Source organism: Pseudogymnoascus verrucosus, assembly GCF_001662655.1.
Source record: "Pseudogymnoascus verrucosus strain UAMH 10579 unplaced genomic scaffold scaffold_22, whole genome shotgun sequence".
In the NCBI taxonomy this organism is placed as follows: Eukaryota; Fungi; Ascomycota; class Leotiomycetes; order Thelebolales; family Thelebolaceae; genus Pseudogymnoascus; species Pseudogymnoascus verrucosus.
Window position 1 is genome coordinate 1 of NW_017263673.1, and position 17,848 is coordinate 17,848.

The 17,848-nt window shown below is 50.3% G+C and overlaps 8 protein-coding genes across 8 annotated transcripts; 5 read left to right on the forward strand and 3 right to left on the reverse strand.

Moving 5' to 3' along the window:
• Positions 1-220: 220 nt before the first annotated feature.
• VE01_05261 (uncharacterized protein) lies at positions 221-1,475 on the reverse strand. Its single transcript, XM_018274726.2, has 2 exons — positions 692-1,475; positions 221-645 (listed from the first exon to the last, which is right to left on the reverse strand). Exons 1-2 carry the CDS (start codon positions 1,173-1,175, stop codon positions 299-301), a joined length of 831 nt encoding a protein of 276 aa, XP_018130284.2. The 5' UTR covers positions 1,176-1,475; the 3' UTR covers positions 221-298.
• VE01_05262 (uncharacterized protein) lies at positions 1,119-2,197 on the forward strand. Its single transcript, XM_018274727.2, has 2 exons — positions 1,119-1,997; positions 2,050-2,197. Exons 1-2 carry the CDS (start codon positions 1,646-1,648, stop codon positions 2,160-2,162), a joined length of 465 nt encoding a protein of 154 aa, XP_018130282.2. The 5' UTR covers positions 1,119-1,645; the 3' UTR covers positions 2,163-2,197.
• Positions 2,198-2,409: 212 nt separating this feature from the next.
• Positions 2,410-3,059, forward strand: VE01_05263 (uncharacterized protein). Its single transcript, XM_018274728.2, has 2 exons — positions 2,410-2,574; positions 2,622-3,059. The coding sequence occupies exons 1-2, from the start codon at positions 2,498-2,500 to the stop codon at positions 2,968-2,970; spliced, it is 426 nt and encodes a 141-aa protein (XP_018130283.1). The 5' UTR covers positions 2,410-2,497; the 3' UTR covers positions 2,971-3,059.
• VE01_05264 (uncharacterized protein) lies at positions 2,954-5,613 on the reverse strand. The gene is made up of 4 exons (XM_018274729.2): positions 5,285-5,613; positions 4,944-5,221; positions 4,344-4,851; positions 2,954-4,298 (listed from the first exon to the last, which is right to left on the reverse strand). Exons 1-4 carry the CDS (start codon positions 5,393-5,395, stop codon positions 3,084-3,086), a joined length of 2,112 nt encoding a protein of 703 aa, XP_018130287.1. The 5' UTR covers positions 5,396-5,613; the 3' UTR covers positions 2,954-3,083.
• Positions 5,614-6,403: 790 nt separating this feature from the next.
• VE01_05265 (uncharacterized protein) lies at positions 6,404-7,954 on the forward strand (the record flags this gene model as incomplete). The annotated part of the gene is made up of 3 exons (XM_018274730.1): positions 6,404-6,673; positions 7,184-7,534; positions 7,604-7,954. The coding sequence occupies 3 exons, from the start codon at positions 6,404-6,406 to the stop codon at positions 7,952-7,954; spliced, it is 972 nt and encodes a 323-aa protein (XP_018130288.1).
• Positions 7,955-8,789: 835 nt separating this feature from the next.
• On the forward strand, positions 8,790-9,792 carry VE01_05266 (uncharacterized protein). Its single transcript, XM_018274731.2, has one exon. It carries the CDS (start codon positions 8,836-8,838, stop codon positions 9,637-9,639), a length of 804 nt encoding a protein of 267 aa, XP_018130285.1. The 5' UTR covers positions 8,790-8,835; the 3' UTR covers positions 9,640-9,792.
• Positions 9,793-10,295: 503 nt separating this feature from the next.
• Positions 10,296-12,196, forward strand: VE01_05267 (uncharacterized protein). The gene is made up of 4 exons (XM_059463687.1): positions 10,296-10,730; positions 10,795-11,230; positions 11,284-11,321; positions 11,379-12,196. The coding sequence occupies exons 1-4, from the start codon at positions 10,373-10,375 to the stop codon at positions 11,975-11,977; spliced, it is 1,431 nt and encodes a 476-aa protein (XP_059319697.1). The 5' UTR covers positions 10,296-10,372; the 3' UTR covers positions 11,978-12,196.
• Positions 12,197-12,298: 102 nt separating this feature from the next.
• Positions 12,299-16,834, reverse strand: IDE1 (Insulinase (Peptidase M16)). The gene is made up of 3 exons (XM_018274733.2): positions 15,497-16,834; positions 12,973-15,433; positions 12,299-12,926 (listed from the first exon to the last, which is right to left on the reverse strand). Exons 1-3 carry the CDS (start codon positions 16,409-16,411, stop codon positions 12,580-12,582), a joined length of 3,723 nt encoding a protein of 1,240 aa, XP_018130289.2. The 5' UTR covers positions 16,412-16,834; the 3' UTR covers positions 12,299-12,579.
• Between the last annotated feature and the right edge of the window lie 1,014 nt (positions 16,835-17,848).

Below are 17,848 nucleotides of genomic sequence, written 5' to 3' on the forward strand. Positions count from 1 at the left end.
TCAGAGGAAGACGAGGATGCATAGTTACTGTATTTCCATAGTCTATATAGCTATTAATGGTGTTTTCATTTTTATACTCGAGTAGTACTCGTAGTACTCGAGTACTACTCGAGTACTACTCTACTCGAGCCCAAAAAACAGTACTCTACTCGAAGATCTCTGAGTAGTACTCTGAGTAGTACTCGGGCAACACTGACGAGCACTTTTTTGCCACGGCTGCCCCGAATTTTATCAAAATATATGTGCTCTCACGCGACCGCCTCAGACGTTGGCTTATTATGTTTGAAATTCCTCTATCCTATCGAAGAGCTGCCTGCCAAACCTCAAGCCTCTGGGAATTGAATCCCGTCCATTCCTTATCCGCGTAGCTGCCACCACCAGCGCCAACCTTGGCCTGAAACGACTTCTCATCGCTGCTCAGCTTCGTCAATACATCCTCTGCATACTCGAACCACATCTTGCCAGCATCCACATCAGCCGGCGAGGGTTCGTTTGCCTCGAATGCTGACCGTAACGTCCACAATCCAAACATGGAAAAGTCGAACGCAGGCGTAGACGAAGACAGGGAAGTTAGGCGTGCCAGGAAACCGTTTATATTACGCCATTGGCTGGCACAGAAATCATTCGTCGAACCTGTGCCAGGAGCTGTGTAATGTCAGCACCTGAAGAACATCGCCATGAACGATCATACCTCTATTCCATGCATCTCTCACGGAAGCCCCAAAGAGAGGCAGGTCGCTCCACATCTTCACCTTCTCTCCCCAGACTGTAACCTCACTCGCACCATTCGCAAAGTTCTGTTGCTGCACGGCACGGAGGACAGCGACCAAAGGCTCTTGAGACTGGTGGTCGGTATCCGCGGCCACATCAATTATGCTTCCCCAGACAGGTCTCAGACCGCCTTCAATGTCCGACTCTGGAGACCCCGTGGAGAATTTATCCTCCGCCGGCGCTATGAGAGCACGTGCGGCTGATGAGGGGTCGGTCTTTTCCGCGATGGAGGCCGTTAGGGAGTGGCGTTCTTGAGAAGTCATCTTGGCCGTGCTAATGTATGTTGCGTGAAACGTGAATAAGTTGAACCAGGGAGGGAATGCAGCATAAACTCTATATTTACTTTTGGAGAGAGAAACGCCGAGGGCTGTCGCGACGTGTCGTCGGATGTTTCCCCGAAGCATGCTTCGTCGTTGAGCCTATAACGATGGTCAACAGGAGCATGCCGTGGGGGGATGTTCATGCGCTTGTATATGCCGACCACATGTGGGCCAGCAGATCAAAGTTGTTGGTTGTTGCCAACTTCCTCTTTCGCCTGACGTCCGGCAGATCATTGCTGCCAAGTGTCAGGATGACATCGAGCAGCTGCCGCTCTCCGCCAACCCTATTCGCACGACTTTGTTATCGCGGAACTTTAGTAGCGTTGCTGCCCGTACCTTGATCCTATCGCGGGCGGAGATCCGCCGATCGCGCATGGATGCAAGACACAACTTCCGCATTAGGGTATAGTAATAGGATTTAAGGTGCATCGGCGGCATTCTAGAGTGCTGGCGGCATCACTACCCCGTCCATACCTGTCACGCATCTTCTACCACGGCTTCTTCGTCGGATAGCACCGTATAGGTCAGCATGATGGGCAGTGGGATGAGTATATATGAAGCAGGTAGGATCCCCTTCTCATCGTCATCCACCAACAATCCCTCAGTTCTATCCTCAATCTATCAACATGTTCGGCCTCAAGACCCTCCTCACCGTCGCCCTCGTCTCGGCTGTCGCTGCCCTCCCCGCTCTCGAGGTGCGCGCTGCCACCACCTGCGGCTCCACCTCCTACACTGCTGCCCAGGTCAGCGCTGCTGCCGCTGCCGCCTGCAACTACGTGAAGGCCGGCACGACTGCTGGAAGCTCCACCTACCCCCACCAGTACAATAACTACGAGGGCTTCAACTTCGCTGTTGCCGGTCCTTGGCAGGAGTTCCCCATCCTCAAGAGCGGTGTCTACACTGGAGGTGAGAATTCATTGCATGCTCTGTGATTCATATATATACTAATTCCATAAAGGGAGCCCTGGGGCTGACCGTGTTGTCATCAACAAGTCTTGCGGACTTGCTGGTGCCATCACCCACACTGGCGCCAGTGGAAACAACTTTGTTGGCTGCTCGGGAACGAACTAGAGGCTGCATATTAGGGAAGCAGGTCTTCTTTCACGGCTTCTGTGTTCAATTATATAAGACATATATTCCAAAATGAAAATATTACAACTCTGAGTTCTGTAATTCCCTGGTAACCATCAAGGTATCGGTGAATGTCTTGACTAGGATGCGATGGCCAACCAACCAGGTTTGCGTATGGAGTAGGAAGCAATTACTAAGGTTTGTAAAACAAACAAAAATTACGAGCATAATTATGGAAATTAAGTGGCCATAGTATGCGCAAACTATCCGAGCTCGATATCTTTGCCTCGCACATTAATTGGTTATGAAAGGATTCTTGGATCCCTGTCGCCAAGATGGTTATATCACGACGTCCACCAGAACACTCCCACACCCAACTCTCTTCCCGCCAGCTTACCATAGACCTCTTCAGGTGCGTCATTACCAGGCACACCGTTTGAATATACTGATATGGATTAGGTTTTTACACAGCGCGATGATTCTCAGGCCAGACGCCAGGGCGATGATGCTACGTCGCATAATACGTGCACCTACGTACAGTCATCCTCCCATGCTGCCGCTCTCTATACGAGCAATGACCCCGTCATGGCGAGCTGTATCAAGCAATAGCAAGAAACCACCTGTGGCGAAATCGTGCAAGGAAATCCCGATTATCGGATCCGACGGCAAACCCCTATTTGAGAGTTTAGGCATCACTGGTAGACTCAAGATGGTGGCCCTAGCCATTTTCGCGGTGCTGGCAACGATAGAGTCGATGTTCTGGGTTTCTATGCTGTGGAATAAGTATGGCTGGAGAGAGGAGAATTAGGTATATTTTTCGACAATTCCACACTTTGTAATATATATACTCCGCTGTGGTGGGGACATTGTTCATCGCATACAAATCAACTATATAACCATCCCAGTCCTGCATATGCAGCCCTATTTCCAATCATTCATAGCCCTCGCATCGTACATAGGCTGCTGATACTGTGTCTCGTCGATCATTATGCCCGACGCATTTATTAGTTCATTCCAATACTCCCAGTCTATCGGCGTACTGTCCATAGAGTCGAAAGGCGTTGGATTTGCCACCTGGAATGCTTGATTCTGTGTTGGCTCACCAGCAACTCGTTGATCAGAAACACTCGAATAGCTCCCTGGGCTGACGCCAACTGACCGTTGCGATCGCAAAACCGAAATTGGACGTGGAACCTCCCCGTCTGGGAGTGTCTGCCCCAAATGTGCAAGCATCGACTCTCGGGCTCCCCAGCTCTTAAGTGCAAGATTTCCAATTGCAACATGTAGCGGGTTCTTGGTATCAGTGAGAACGTCACTGTGGTGTTCGAAGCATTCCAAAATCTCCCGCCACGCTTGATCAGCCCTGTCGCCGACGCTGCTGTGGCGCAATTCATTAAGAATGTAGACAAATGCATCTAGCTGGAAGTTGGCCTTGACATGCCACATGAATTTGTGCATCCCAGGGAGCCTGTGACCCTGGTTATCGTACTCGATCATCATGAGACATATAGCAAACAAAGAGTCTTTCTCCTCCTGTGACATGGTTGCCCCCCGGTCTCGAAACCTTCGTGGGTGGCGAGCAGCAAGCCGAAGCCTGCCGAACATGACCTTAACCATCACCATCGCTAATAGCTGGAGCGGGATGGCTGGATCGCAGTGCTTTACATACTTTTCCTCGAAAATACTCTCCAGTTTGCTGATGAAGGTCTCCTTCTCGGCGACAGGAGTGGAGGGGTTGCCTAGCAAACGCAGCATATTATTCCCTTCAATGGCGGCCTGATTGTGAAGCTGGCTGCCGAATTCACATCTGATCAGGCAAAATACCATCTCTGTAACTCCAAGATGCTCTTGGGGTCGTTCCCGCATATTGATATCCAGGTCAGCATCATTGACGTTTAGGGGAAACTTGGTATCCCCTCGGTATAGAGTGCGAGAGGTGTCTATTCGTGCTCGACCTGCTGTATGCCCATCCAAAATGGCTATCTGCCAAACGATTCGCCGTCCGTACTCGGCATTGAAGACGGAAAGCGAATCCAATAATGGTTCGTGATTGAGTCCGAGCCGTTCAGTGAGGCGGACAGCGACACCAGTAAGAATCCATAGATCTTGTGCATCATAAACATTACGGATGGAAAGCTACAGAGAGTCAGCGCCCTGCATTGTAACCACTTGGCCACGTACCAAAAATAACACAAAGGCTTGTAACACCATCGTGTCCCGTGTCGTGAGTAGACCCGCGACTGTGAGGGCCTTCTTTGCAATACCAGCAAAGCGTCGGTGAGCCAATGCTCTGTCTTCGCCTAGTATTTCCATGCAATCCTCGTCTCTCATCGAGGCTATTGAACAACTATATATTGAGAACATCAAGGCGTGCATTGGTTTGGTAAAAGTTTGAGGCGAACCACTTGCGCGGCTTATCTCTTGCTGGATTGATGGCGCGTGTATTAGCTTCGTTAGTGGGTGGACATTATCCAAAAATGTCTGCCAAAGTCGGAATATCTGAAGTGGCTCAGGATGCAGAGAGCTCAGGTCAGGAAGCGGCGTATCGAGATCAAATAATTCAAGTTCAATCTTGGGAGGGGTGCTTGGTTCGCTGTCAAGAGACTGATTCGCTACACGAATGGCCAGGTCTCTCTCGTCGTCGGAGGAAGCGTCAAGAATCTCATCACTAAGTGTTGACCAGAGATTACTAGGCAGAGTCAGGGTTAGTATGGATACTCCTACGCCTACTCAAATTTCTAGCAATTATCGATGGCAGTGGGCAGTGAGAATATGACATACTTGGGCGCGTAAAGTGGTAATCCATCCTTTCCAACAACAGCGGATATATGACTTGAGTTGGCACCATCCACACTGGCGCTGGCTACACCAGGGCGGGCTGAGATGACGGGGTCGTCAAGCTCGTCGAGCTTAATACCGTGGCGACGCAGGAGTTCCTCATATCTCTGAAGCCGTGCAGCCACATCAGTCTCGATGACTCGTCTGCGGCGGCTTCTAGGCTTCGGCGGGGCCCCAGGAGTGCAACTAATACCAGCTTTGATGCAGTTGGAGCATGGTTGCTGCTCATTTAGTCAATGCACGGGACCTATTGAGAACCCACAAGAACGAGGTGGCCCACAAACCTTTCTATCGCATTTTACCTTGCGTTGGGCACAAAGAACACAAGAGAATACTTTCGGCGGCTTGGAGACGGTGCTCTGAAGCTGCGCCGTGGTTGGCTCTTCTGTAGACATGCCGTGGAACGGATATAGAACACGGACAACCACCCTTCAGTGCACAGTGGGCCTTGGAGTCTCAGAAGTTCAAAACACTGGCTTCTTCAAGCTTGGTGGAGACAAGAGAGCTCAGCGACGGGGATTTGATTTGCAAACCATGAGCATAGACATCAACAAAAGAGTAGATGGGAGAGAAAGAGATAAATGGCGCTGACATACGGGCTGACGACGTGTTGCCTACCAACAACTAATTTATGCTTAAAGACGCGGCTATGATCCCTCTTCCCAATCCAGTAAGGTGTGTGTGACATGCGCGTCGATGATAAGCGCCAAGAATACACCAACGTACCTCTCCCGCCAGCGGAGATACAGATAAAGCACCACGACACAACATATTCGACGAACGGCGAGAGCAAACTCGCCGCTGTGCTGAAGCCGCAAAATACGATCAAGTGATCGGTTGATTGCGGCGCGCGCCATGATAATGTTGCGGGGAATGACGAACGCAAAATAGCAAACATGACAACAACAGCAGTCGAACCATGCATGCAGGCAACCGCCCTGGCCAGGCTATGTATGTTTCCATAATCAAGTTATCCCGAGGAAGACCATATTATCCCATGAGATGCTGTGTTTTGCCTTGATATTGATGTCCAAGCTGGCCGCCTCGTCATGTTTTCTGGAAAAGTGGCCCTCAGAAACTCACGCCAACAGGGATGAGATCTGGAACTCACCACACGATAGCCTGGAGTCAGTTACCGGGTTAGTGTTACTGCCTGACGATAATTCTATAGCGTCAATTTCATATCAGTAATTTCATCTCGAGTTCTGCTCGTATGATGCAGTTGACGCCCTCAAGTCCAAAGTCAAAGTTTGTAGTCGGTCGAGGCTTCTCGCCGACGGCGATGCTGCCCGCCCAGTAGTTCCTCACCTTTCATCAACTCTCCACCTACCAGCACAAACCCACTTCCGCGCCATTTCTTTCTTCTCTTACCCGATCGAACCCTTTCAAAATCACCGCCCAAGATGTGCTTCAACTGGTGCTGGCCATTCACCGAGTACGAGGTGGAGGACGACGAAAAGGGCCGCGAGAAGTGCCAGATCACTCACAAGCACACCCATACGCGCCGCCGATATCGCCATCGAGGCCGCTATTACAGCACAGCATGCCCGGTGTGCCAGCAATGCTCATGTCGATTCTGTCAGCCTCACCAGTGCCAGCCGCTCTCAACCATCGGACCGAGATATATCGGCCCAGTAGAGATGACAATGGCCATCGCTGCCCCTCCACGCGTCGTAAGTATTCAAACTTCACTTCTGGTGCTCTTCCTTTCTGTATAAATGGCTTGTTGTTTACCCTCCCTATCATTCGTCATTGTGGATCTATAATTTCCTACTCTTCTACTTCCCCGAATGCTCTTGCCTCGTCGAGACCAGCCGGAAACACTACCAGCCCCAATTTACCATTTCTGCCTGTTTGGACGTCTGTTGGCGTCCCTCGGTCACTTTGTCACTCGATCTCATAGGCGAGACAATCTGCCAGTTGTGAGCCTTTTGACATATCTTCCGTCTTCCTACTCGATCTCAACCTTACTCCTACACAAACATCACAACAAACATAAACAAACAACAACCCGAGCCATTCGTCCTCAAGTACCACCACTTTATTGAACACAACCTCATCATCACCATCGCACTTCTTTTCACACAAACAGCTGCCTATCTCGTCGAGGCAGCCTACATTCACCCGACAATTTCATTTTCCTCAGTTCAACCTTCTTCCTTTCATCTCAATGTCAAACCCAGCGAACTTCCAACCTCAAATCCCAAGCACAGTCCGAGGCCCCTGGGTTCACACATTTGTTCCGCCTGCTTCAAGGATGTCTTGCTTCAACAGCTCAACCCACACTTGCGGGTGCGGCTGTGTCAAGACCAAGGTCAAAGGGCCTACTTGTGTATGGTCTCCCTGGCCTACCAGAGTCACATCCTCACCACCTCTCTATTGTGGACCTCCCTCTGGAGGATGTGGATGTCCCATCGGGAATGGCATCCAGCAGCTGGGCAACCAAGGAGGGCCAATCATTATCAACAATGGGCCAGTTGCCACTGGCGGTTATCTTCACCAGGGCCAGGGCTGCGGCCATGGCGGAATTGCAAGTGCTTTCATCATTTATTCTTGCGTGATCCATCTCTAAAGCGAACAAGAGCTAACTTTGGATTTTTCAGCAATACGGAAGTCGATTCGGACCAACTCAAACCGGCGGGTTCATTCAATACCCAGGCGGACAAAGATTTCTTTGCCCACCGCAGGGGCCGATGTGGAACGGCCAGCAGTGGGTCACGAATGGTCCGACCAAAGCTGAGCATATAGCTGCTATGAAAGACAAGGCTGATACGCGTCCTCAGGAGCTGGTCCCTGCTGATCCCGACATCTCACGCATGTATGAGGTTCAAGAATTAGATGGCAACTGGACTCGTCGCAGCCGTTACACAATTGACAGCAAAGACATTGGCCAGGTTCGATGGTATCAGCGCCCAGACGGCACCTTCTTTGCCAAGCGTCTCCCATCTGGCTAGATCAAGAGGCAGACAATTTCTCGTATGTGAACAAACCTCCTCGGAATAAACCACCAATACTGACCAACAACAGATCGTCAAGTATTTCACGATATTCAAGACCGGTTACACGCAGTGGTGGCTTTTTCAATTTGGGTTCTCATCAATGCTATCCTTGCCTTTCCACTTTCTTATGTTTGGCGTTTCGCTCGAGGTTCAGGTATGGTCGGAGGGATGCACTACGAAGGTTATGCTGGTGGGAAGGTGTGGCCTTCTATGGTCTTATCATGATGGAGATGGCTCTGAATTACATGGGAAGGGCCAATACAGCTCCAGGATGGCTACTCAGCTGGTACAGTCTGCTTGGCGCTAGAAGTAGCTAAGACAATCAATTTGTGCCTGTCGAATCAATTCTCCCGACGCCGCGCTGATGGCAGTGTAGCTAGTGATCTTTTAATAGAGAAATATCTCCACAATGTCTCAATGGTCTTCAAAATCCAAAGCTTTGCTAATGAAAATTTACGATGCGTATCTCTCCTCGACAGAATTCTCACTCAGGCGGCACCTACACGACTATGGCTATCGGCCGCTAATGTCTCTGAATAGTCCCAGATGCTTCCGGTAGCAAATATGGTAACGGTACAAAGAGTACGGATCCAGAGTAACTAGATTTTAATCAGAGCCTTAGTAATAACCCTAACTACCCTTTTCCCAAATAGACTTCGAGTATATTCATATCACGTGATTCAATGCATCTCAAGATCATGTGATTTAAGACTTAAGCTAGCCATCCATTTAAGAATTCACGTGCCTCTTATTTCGCTGATAAGACACAGCTCGGCTTACAACCTTATCACCCATTTAAACACCAAACTACAATCCACCCTCATTTATAGCTTGAGATGTTGCTTCTCGGTTTAACAGGCTCGATCGCAACGGGCAAGTCCACGGTGTCCAATATCCTTCGTGCACCACCATACTCAATCCCTATTATTGATGCCGACGTCATTGCCCGTGAAGTCGTTGAGCCTGGCACCTCGGCCTACGACAAGATTGTCGGCTATTTCGGCGCAACCACGCCTGACCTTCTTCTCCCCAAAACCGACGATGGCAAAGGGCGGCCATTGAACCGTCCTGCGCTGGGGCGCCGAGTCTTTGGGGATACTGACGAGCGGAAGAAGGATCGGGCTGTACTGAACGGGATCGTGCATCCTGCCGTCCGTATGGAAATGTACCGGCAGCTGCTGAGGTGTTATCTGAGAGGCTGCTGGGCGGTCGTCCTGGATGTGCCGCTGCTGTTTGAGAGCGGGCTGGACACGCTTTGCGGTACCGTCATGGTTGTTGCGGTGGGGGATCCGGCAATACAGATGAGGAGGCTTCGAGACCGGGATGCGCACTTAACGGCCGAGGATGCAGAGAACAGGGTGCTAAGCCAGGGCGATATCAGAGAGAAGGCGAAGAGATGCGAGGCAAGAGGCGATGGCAGGGGGGTCGTGGTGTGGAATGACGGTGGCAGAGAAGAGCTCAAGAAGGAGATTGAAAGAGTCATGTCAACCATCATGAAAGGGAGCCCGAAGTGGTGGGCTTGGCTTCTGCTACTGGTGCCTCCGCTGGCGGGTTGGGCTGGGCTGTGGACATATTACCGGAATATGAAGGTCAACAAGGACTGGAGACAGGCTGAGCTGGAGAGCAAAGCAAAGTTATAATCGTATGTGGCGCTTCTTTTACAAACATATCTGGTTTCGGATTTATCTTCTGTAATATTCTCTTCGAATGGTTTCATGCGACCAAAGGCCCATTTTGTTTCCTCCCTCTACATTGTACGCGAAGGATATCATATCATATGTGAAATACAAGACAATTTCGATATTTTTATAATCTTCCAAGAGGGCCGTTCTCTTTCTCTAGCCACTTTGATGCGTGCATCGTTTGCGGTTTGCCAGGTCTTTGTCTGCTTTCCGCTTCCCGCTTCCCGCCTCGCATGAACCTCACACCCACCACCCTGACATAACTTCAACTGCAGTCACATATGGTCAAAAACTCAAGATCACTCCCATACACTCACTGACGTGATTCATCAATGTCCAATATCACATAAGTATCATTCTATATTTAACTCTCTTCATCGACTTCGTCTAGTTCTTATGCACACTTGTTCCACGTCTCTTGTCATTGACAGTATTCGAACATATATACCACTGTGACCTCTTAAAGCTCGTCCAAAGACGCTGCTATTAATATTGAGACCTAGTCGATAATATTTATATTCCTTCCTTGGGATTTCAGAGGCTCTCAAGGCCTTGGCCGACCAGGTCATGCCTCATTGATTCTTCGATGCAGGCCTCCGTTGTTGAATGGATCGCTGGAGAAACTCTTCCCCGCCATAGAAGACGGAGATCACTGGAGTCACCTCAACCAAATACAGTCCAGCACCACTCTATGGGTGCAAGAAACCATTCCGGTTGCTGCCAAACATGCTGCAGCTGTTCCAGTTGCGATGATCGCTCCGAGACGTCGACAAACTCACCGTCTAAGAGAGTTCGCTTCAAGCAACCCAAGGGTATTTTAAAGCATACCAGGAAGGTGGATGGGGAGGATCATATATGCTGTTCTGCGTGCAAGCCATCTGCTCACTGCAATGAGAGACATACGGTTGGGAAGAATGGAAAAGTTTATGGGACTAGCAAGAAATGCGGGCCTAAAGGTGAGAAGAAGGAAGTAGACAATTGGGGCGAATCCAAAAGCACATCAAATTCACCCAGAGGGATGAAGGACGTCTCAAACAACAATTACTCAGGTAAGGGAGACCCACACGTAGCTACAATTTCAATTTCTACAACTGCAAATTGACAAACCTTTAGTCTATCATGCCCAAATCCCACCCTCACCTCCTCAAACTCCTGAACAACGACGCACTTTACAAAACTTAAGTTCTTTCATCACCAAAAATATGTCGCGTCTCATCTTACCCTCAAGAGCAGAGGTCATCATACGTGAGGACGTCCTCGAAAACGCGTCCGATCCTCGACCAAATGCTTTCTTTGACGCCAGAACTGGGATGCTCCGGATTTACCATGGACCAATGTATGGAAACCCTGGTGGCTCGTTAGTTCCATTACAGGCACAGCATGTTCCTATCGGAACACCCGCACCACCGCCAAGTGCTTGGGCAAACCCTTGGGCTGGTATGATAGGAGGGATGAGTGGTAGATGGCCGTTCAATGTGAACCAGCGAGGAGGCGGGGGCGATCAGGGGATGCAAAACAGCGGCAATTCAGAAAATAATCACTATTCAAGGTATGGGTGTCCAGCCCTCCCTGTCTTGTTTTATAGCGTTCTAACAATAACAGTGGCAACAGGTCTAATGGTCAGAGAAACAATTCTCGAGGTAAGACAGGACCATATGGAGAAACCCACAATAACAGCGGCTCATCGTTAGAAACAGGTGGTTCCAAACCCATGCCAGGTTCATTCAGCAACGACAATGATCAGAATGGTAATTCTGGGTGGAATACCGCCGACAACAATGCCAATAACAACGCGAATAACAACTCGAACGACGATGGCTGGGGGACCGGAAACAACGATGCGGATAACAATTCTCCTGACAACGGTGGCCAAGGTGACACCTGGGGCACAGATAACAATAATTCGTCAGGAAATGATAACTGGGGCTCAAATCAGAACAACAACAATACATCATCGGGAGATGATAACTGGGGCACGAGCAACAACAACAATACATCATCGGGGGATAATAACTGGGGCACGAATAAGAACAATGCATCTTCAGGTGACGACAACTGGGGCAGTGGCCCAGATAACTCCAATCACAACAGTAACGGGTCTTCGAGCAACTCCAAGTGGCCAGGGTACAAGGATCGTCCAAATCAAAACGGGACATCGCAACGCATTTTCCCGGATGCGACTGGCACTGAGTTTTCGGCAGGTTCGTGGGGTGAGCCTGCCAAACAAGAGTCGTGGGGAGACAAAACCGCTGCGCAGAGTACGAAGAACAATTCAAATGATACTTCGGGTTGGTGATGGAAGGTCGAATTCGGACCGAGGGTCGTGAAGGATATTTTGGAGAGGGTTGGTTGGCAGAGGCCTTCCTGGTCATTGGGTTTGCATTGATGGGGTGACACGAAGAATTGGGGCTATTGGCACCGGGCTCATTGTTGCTTATCTTTATTGCTCGGCTGCATGGGATCGAGACTTGGGAACCTGATCTGAGGTGAGGGTATCGTGTAGTTTTATATCCAGGCATACAGTAATGATTAGCTTACTTCCGATACCTATACAGTGCACATCTGGACTGTTCAAGCTGCAACTTTCTAAAAAAGCTTCCATTCACTATAAATGGTTCTATCTTTCTTTTACATACTTCTATCAATCCCTTCACAAACAAATACGTGCTGCCCATCCCTAATGATTGCGCGCCCGAGACCAGCCTGCCTCCTTCGGCAAGACATCCCAAAACCCCCAAACCTGGTTTAGTAACCGACAATAATCTATCTCTGCCTTTGCAAATGCACATTCCCAAGCTCCATACCATGCCGGGTATCATGCCCTTTATGCATCATGCCCGTGTCGTCATATCCATCGTGAAGTGTATTTCGTTGCCTGCCCCTCTTTCTACGTCCATCTTACAACTTTGAGTCCGTCTCTTCAAATTCGCTCAGGTCACGAACAGGCTGTGGGCCAGGTGTAACACCAAGCTTGGACTTGAATGCACGCACATCATCGATAGCCCACGGCCTCGTGCCGTTTCCTTCCACGGGGGCTTCCTGCGCTGTCTTGTCCTCGGATGTGAGCTTCAGTCCTTTGACGTCGTTTTCAATGCCAGCAGTGGAAGACTTCTTGCTCGTGGCTTGGGCACGAAGGTGCACGGCAAGCTTGGCCCTGGACGGCGACGATGGTGAAATGTAGTGCTCGTAAAATTCGATCATTTCTTTCTTGGTAAGGGCCTTGACGTGGGCTGCGTCCTCGTATGCTACTCCGTGTTAGAGATGATATGGAATATATGTCAGTTAACTTACAAAGGTCAAAATCGAAGTAGTCGCTGGCAACATGTGTCCACAGCCGGCTAGATTCTTGGTCCAGATTCTTCAGCTTCTCCATACGCTTGGTGATCAAGCTACGCTGGTGGCCCTCGAATTCGGAGTCAGACATATTCTTCAGTGTTGTCAGGTAATTGGCGAGGAAAGAGTCGATGCGGCCCTCGAGGTATTCCGGGGTGCGCTCACTCTGGACGATGAAGCGATAGCCGATTGTCGTAGAGGTGGTGCGAGCTCCGCTGAATACTACGTATCCCAGTTGCTCCTTTGTTCGCAGCTGGTCGAATGCTGGCTCGTGGGTTATCTGGTCCAACATCAGACATTTGGCGCGTAAGGCACGATCAGCCTTGTCGCCAACGTAAAGCAGGTATTCGATGCAGTGGTTGACGTTGGCGGGGTCCTTGAGGGTCTTGTGGTAAACAAAGTTGGCGCCAGGAGGGAAGACCAGCGATCGGAATACTGGCCACTGAGCCTGCGGAAGCGCCCTTGCCTTCAATGTGGTTTCCACCATATTCGTCAGCCTGAGGGCATCTTCCTTGTACAGGTTACCGTGGACAAGAGTCTCGATGTGAACCTGGCGCAGAAGCTGAGGAAAGTAAAGCCTGATATCCTCGGCCTCTAAACGGGGCAATTCGGTAAGCAATTGGTCACTGATGAAGCCCTTTTCGATATTGAGCCATCTCGTGAAATCGCCCACTTGGTTGTAAGGTTGCTGGTAATCCCAATTGCGCATGCCTCTGAGGAGTCTTTCTTTGACAATTGCAAAGCGATCCGGCTTGACCTCAAGGTCGCGCATCGTCAACAGAACCTTCTCAAGTAGAACCGGCAGCTTGTCATTGTATCCCGATATCTGAATATCGAGTCCACCGGAGTAGCTAGAGACACTGTAATCGAGACCGGCAAGCTCGGCATCATATGCGTATTCCTCTAGGGCATCCCTGACAAGTTCGGCATAAACCCTCGACTTGATTGTGTTCTCAGCAGTAGCACTTGGTAGGGGGTTCTTGCACTGGATGAACAGGTTGGCCTTTGGAACCCAGAAAGTGTCATCCTTCTTGAACCAGGCACGGACCATGTCGTCGTTTCTGATTAATGTCGGGGCTCTTGTAGGCTCCTTGACTTCCTTCTTCTCGACATCCAGGTTTGTTGGAATAAACTGGTTCTTGTGTGGCAAGTGGAGTTGAGACAGCCTGCTCGCTTTGGTGCTGGATGCAGCAGTCTTGATCTCTGCGATAAATTCCTGCGGAATCTTCTCGTACTTGTATTCGGTTTCGTACCACTTCTCTTTCTTGTCCCAGCCACCCGGGAATGTCTGGCTGACCACAGACATCCTGAAGTTGTCTGGTCGGAGATATGCAAGGCCAGCCTCAATCGCCTTTGGATCGAACTTTCTCAGCCTGCTGTGTCCGCTGAGCAACCACTCTCTGGGCAATGGCAACTGCATAACGGCAGAAATCTTGCTAGTGAACTTGCTTGCAGGAGACTTCTGCTTGAACTTGAAATCAACCTCGGCTAAGCCTTTCTGCTCCTCAAATATCCATTCCTGGGGCGGGCTCTCATTCAACAGAGAGATGTACTGGAAGAAAACCTTGACAATCTCCTTGTAGTTCTTTAGTCCCTCTTCGGTGAGTCTGATTTGGCAGTTGAATAGACCCAGCGAGCCTGGGCACACTGCGTATCCACCGGCGCTAAGGCCATTGGCCCATCCCTTGCCCTTGATGTACGACATTATGCTTCCAGGGCCCTCGTGGCCGATCAGGTGGCTGATATATCGGCTGGGTTGCGACTCGTACAAGTCTTCCTCGTTCAAGTATGGGAATGTGAGCTCAAGGAGTCTGGAGTCCATTACTGGCTTTGCGAAGATCTGAGTCAACAGCTCATCCTTGCCCAGTGGCTGCTCGTCCTCCCATCGGTTCTGCTCAAGGTCCTTGTTCTTCACACCTGCGAACAGGTCTACGGCCCATTCCTCTAGGACATCCAATGGCTCTCTCCCCAAGATAACCAGCTTCATCCGGTTTGCGGAGTAGTGCTTGTCATGGAAATTTATGAACTCCTGTCGGACATCGATTCCTTTCGCTTCTGGTTGGATCTTAAGAGTCTCCAGGCTTCCTGTGGAAAAATGGCAGTATGGATGCTTTGGGTTGGAAAGTGACTTGTCGAGCTGGTGTAGCCGCCATTGGTCGCTCTGCAAGTTCTTCTTATTCTCGGAGTCTACAGCGCGAAGCTCTCGGTCGAGGGTGGAGGGGAGGAAGAGTGGCTCGATAAAAAATTGCGCAAATCTATCCAGGGCTCCATATAATGGCGACCGATCAGTCTCTTCGGCGGACTCAGCTGCCTTCGCGGCGACTTCAAAGTAATAATTCGTGGATGTGGCAGCAGTGTAGGCATTGGAGCTTCCAGAGTGTGCCGAGAGGTACTGTGAGTATGCGTTTTCCACGGGGTACTATAGTCAATCAGCACAGGTACCTTGTGAACATATTTATGGGGAAGCTGGGAGGGTACAGACCTTTTTCGTGCCCATGAATAATAAATGCTCGACGGCATGCCCCATTCCCGGCGTGTCTTCGGGATCACTGAAGTTCCCTACATTGACATCCATGGCGGCACTGGCCTTGTCGGTGTCGGCATCGTGAACGAGCAGCACCTCGAGCTGATTCGAGGCAATTTTTATGACGCGATACTGGCGATCGTCGAGAGATGGGGTTTCGAGCTTGTCTGTCAACCTTTCCACGGGCCTCTGTCTGTGCTCACGAAGTGGGCTGTCCAGGGTGGTGGGCGTCTGAGGCTGAGAGGGGGTCGGCATTGCTGCTGCAGTGGAGTTTGTGCGTCGGAGGGTCGGTGATAAAGTGAAGGCCGGGAGGAAGTTCGTAGATGATGTTTTATTAGAAAAGAGCGTGTAAGCTCTGGATTTTGTTTTGGGGACCTCCGGGTGGGCGAGGTGAGGTTGAGGCGGGGCGGCTGTTAGCGGAGAACTATGAACACTGGCGCTGGCGCAGGCTGGGGAAGCTGGTGGCGAGGCTGGAAGCAGCACCGAGGTCTGTGCGAGACGACGACGGCTTGGTAACGGAGGCAACGATGGCGGCAACGACACGAGAGATGGAGATGATGGGATGGAGAGTGCAGAGGGACACGACGACAGGGCAATAGCGAAAGTATGTCGATGGCGACTATGAGAGCTTGCTCTGCTTGCAGGAAATGACGACAAAAAGGACAAAGAGCAGGTGGAAGAGGATGAGGTTTGCTGCAGGGAGAAGGGGTTTGACAGGGCGCGTCGTGCGGGTCTTATAGACGCCGTTGCCTGGAAAGTGGTGGGACACGATTGCGGCGGTGTTGGTGCCGGCGTTGGTGTTGGTGTTGGCGTTGGCGTTGGCTTTGGCGTTGGCAGTAAGCTTCCACTGGGCAGCAGTCTTCTGACTCTCATGTGCCGGGTCAAGTTATGACAGACCTGTCCACTAAAGGATTGCGGATTTCATATGATTTCATATGAATATCCCGGTAAGAGATCTCGCGCGTCAATGCCCTCCCTGTTTGTTCTCCTGTCTCCGGCCTCCTGTCTCCAGTGTCCTATCCTGATCTCCGTCTCCTGTCTCCTTTCGGCCTATGTCTCGCACGTTGTCAAAGGAGAATATTCGGCAAGGAAGAGGGGAAAATAGAAGGATATGGATATGGATAGACGGAGAGGGTTATGGAGATGGAGAAAGGGGAGGGGAGGGGAGGGATGGAGATGCACATAGACCAGCGCATATAGGTGCTTACTCCTGTAGTTAGTCAGTAGTACAGTAGTGCGGTGAAGAGTTCAAGGTATATACATTTGACGCCATACGGGCAATGGTGAGTATGCAGGTATTTCCATAGTATATCTCCGTGGGTAAGGATGCATGCATATATATGCATATATGCAGGTATACAGATATGGAGAGTTGTATACAGATATATGTATGGAGATATGTAGGTAATATATGTACAGTTTCCCTCCCTGGTTGCCTGTGCCTGTCTGTGCCGATGCCTGTGCCTGTGCCTGTGCCTGTTCCTGCATCTTGTCTTGGTTCCATTCAATCAAATATTGCCGCCCGCCGCAAGAGGAAGGCCAGTCTTACTCCTTGCCGTGATGCCGCCGTTGTTATTTGCTAGGATGAGATATGGGAAGGTGAGACGACATGCCAACGAAGCTGCAGCTTGCTTATGGTTGGTGTTCGCATCTGGCGGTTAGCATCTCGGAGCGCGCGGCACGGTGCCGTGGTGAAGGTCCAGACAACCACCCCCTCCCCCCCCCGGTCCGAAGTGAGATATATAAATGATGGCTCATGCAGTACACTCTTCCTCCGGCCCGTCTCTCATCTTGTTCTTCTCACTCTTCCTCTTTTTTTTTTATGTCGATCAGTTCTGGTCAGGCACGAGCGACAGGGGTTGCTCCGTGGCTTTCAAGGCACCCAAAGCATATATCAGAGCTCTGATATTATCTATTATAGCGCCGCGCCATATATCAAGCCTCGTATCAAGAAAAAGAACTCATGGACACGTAATACGAAATTGATCGACGAAAGGCCAGCTATGCGGTTAGAGCAGAGTACACATTCGCAAGCCCTACCGAGTATAGAGGACCTTTCACTGATGTTCTGGGCAATTGAGTGGCTCAGTGGCTTCTGTTACAGGATGGAAATAAGTTCTCCCATACTTCCATACAACTTTAATGTGCTTCGGTGTGCATAGTCACAATTCATTCAGCCTCGCAATAACCAGATTTCCAGGCAGTATATGCATTCCACATAGCAAATTGATGCATGTCGTCCAAGGAGGCTACCATTAACCGGGGCAGCGCGATATACCTAACCCACGACAGCCCAGACTGCATCGGCTG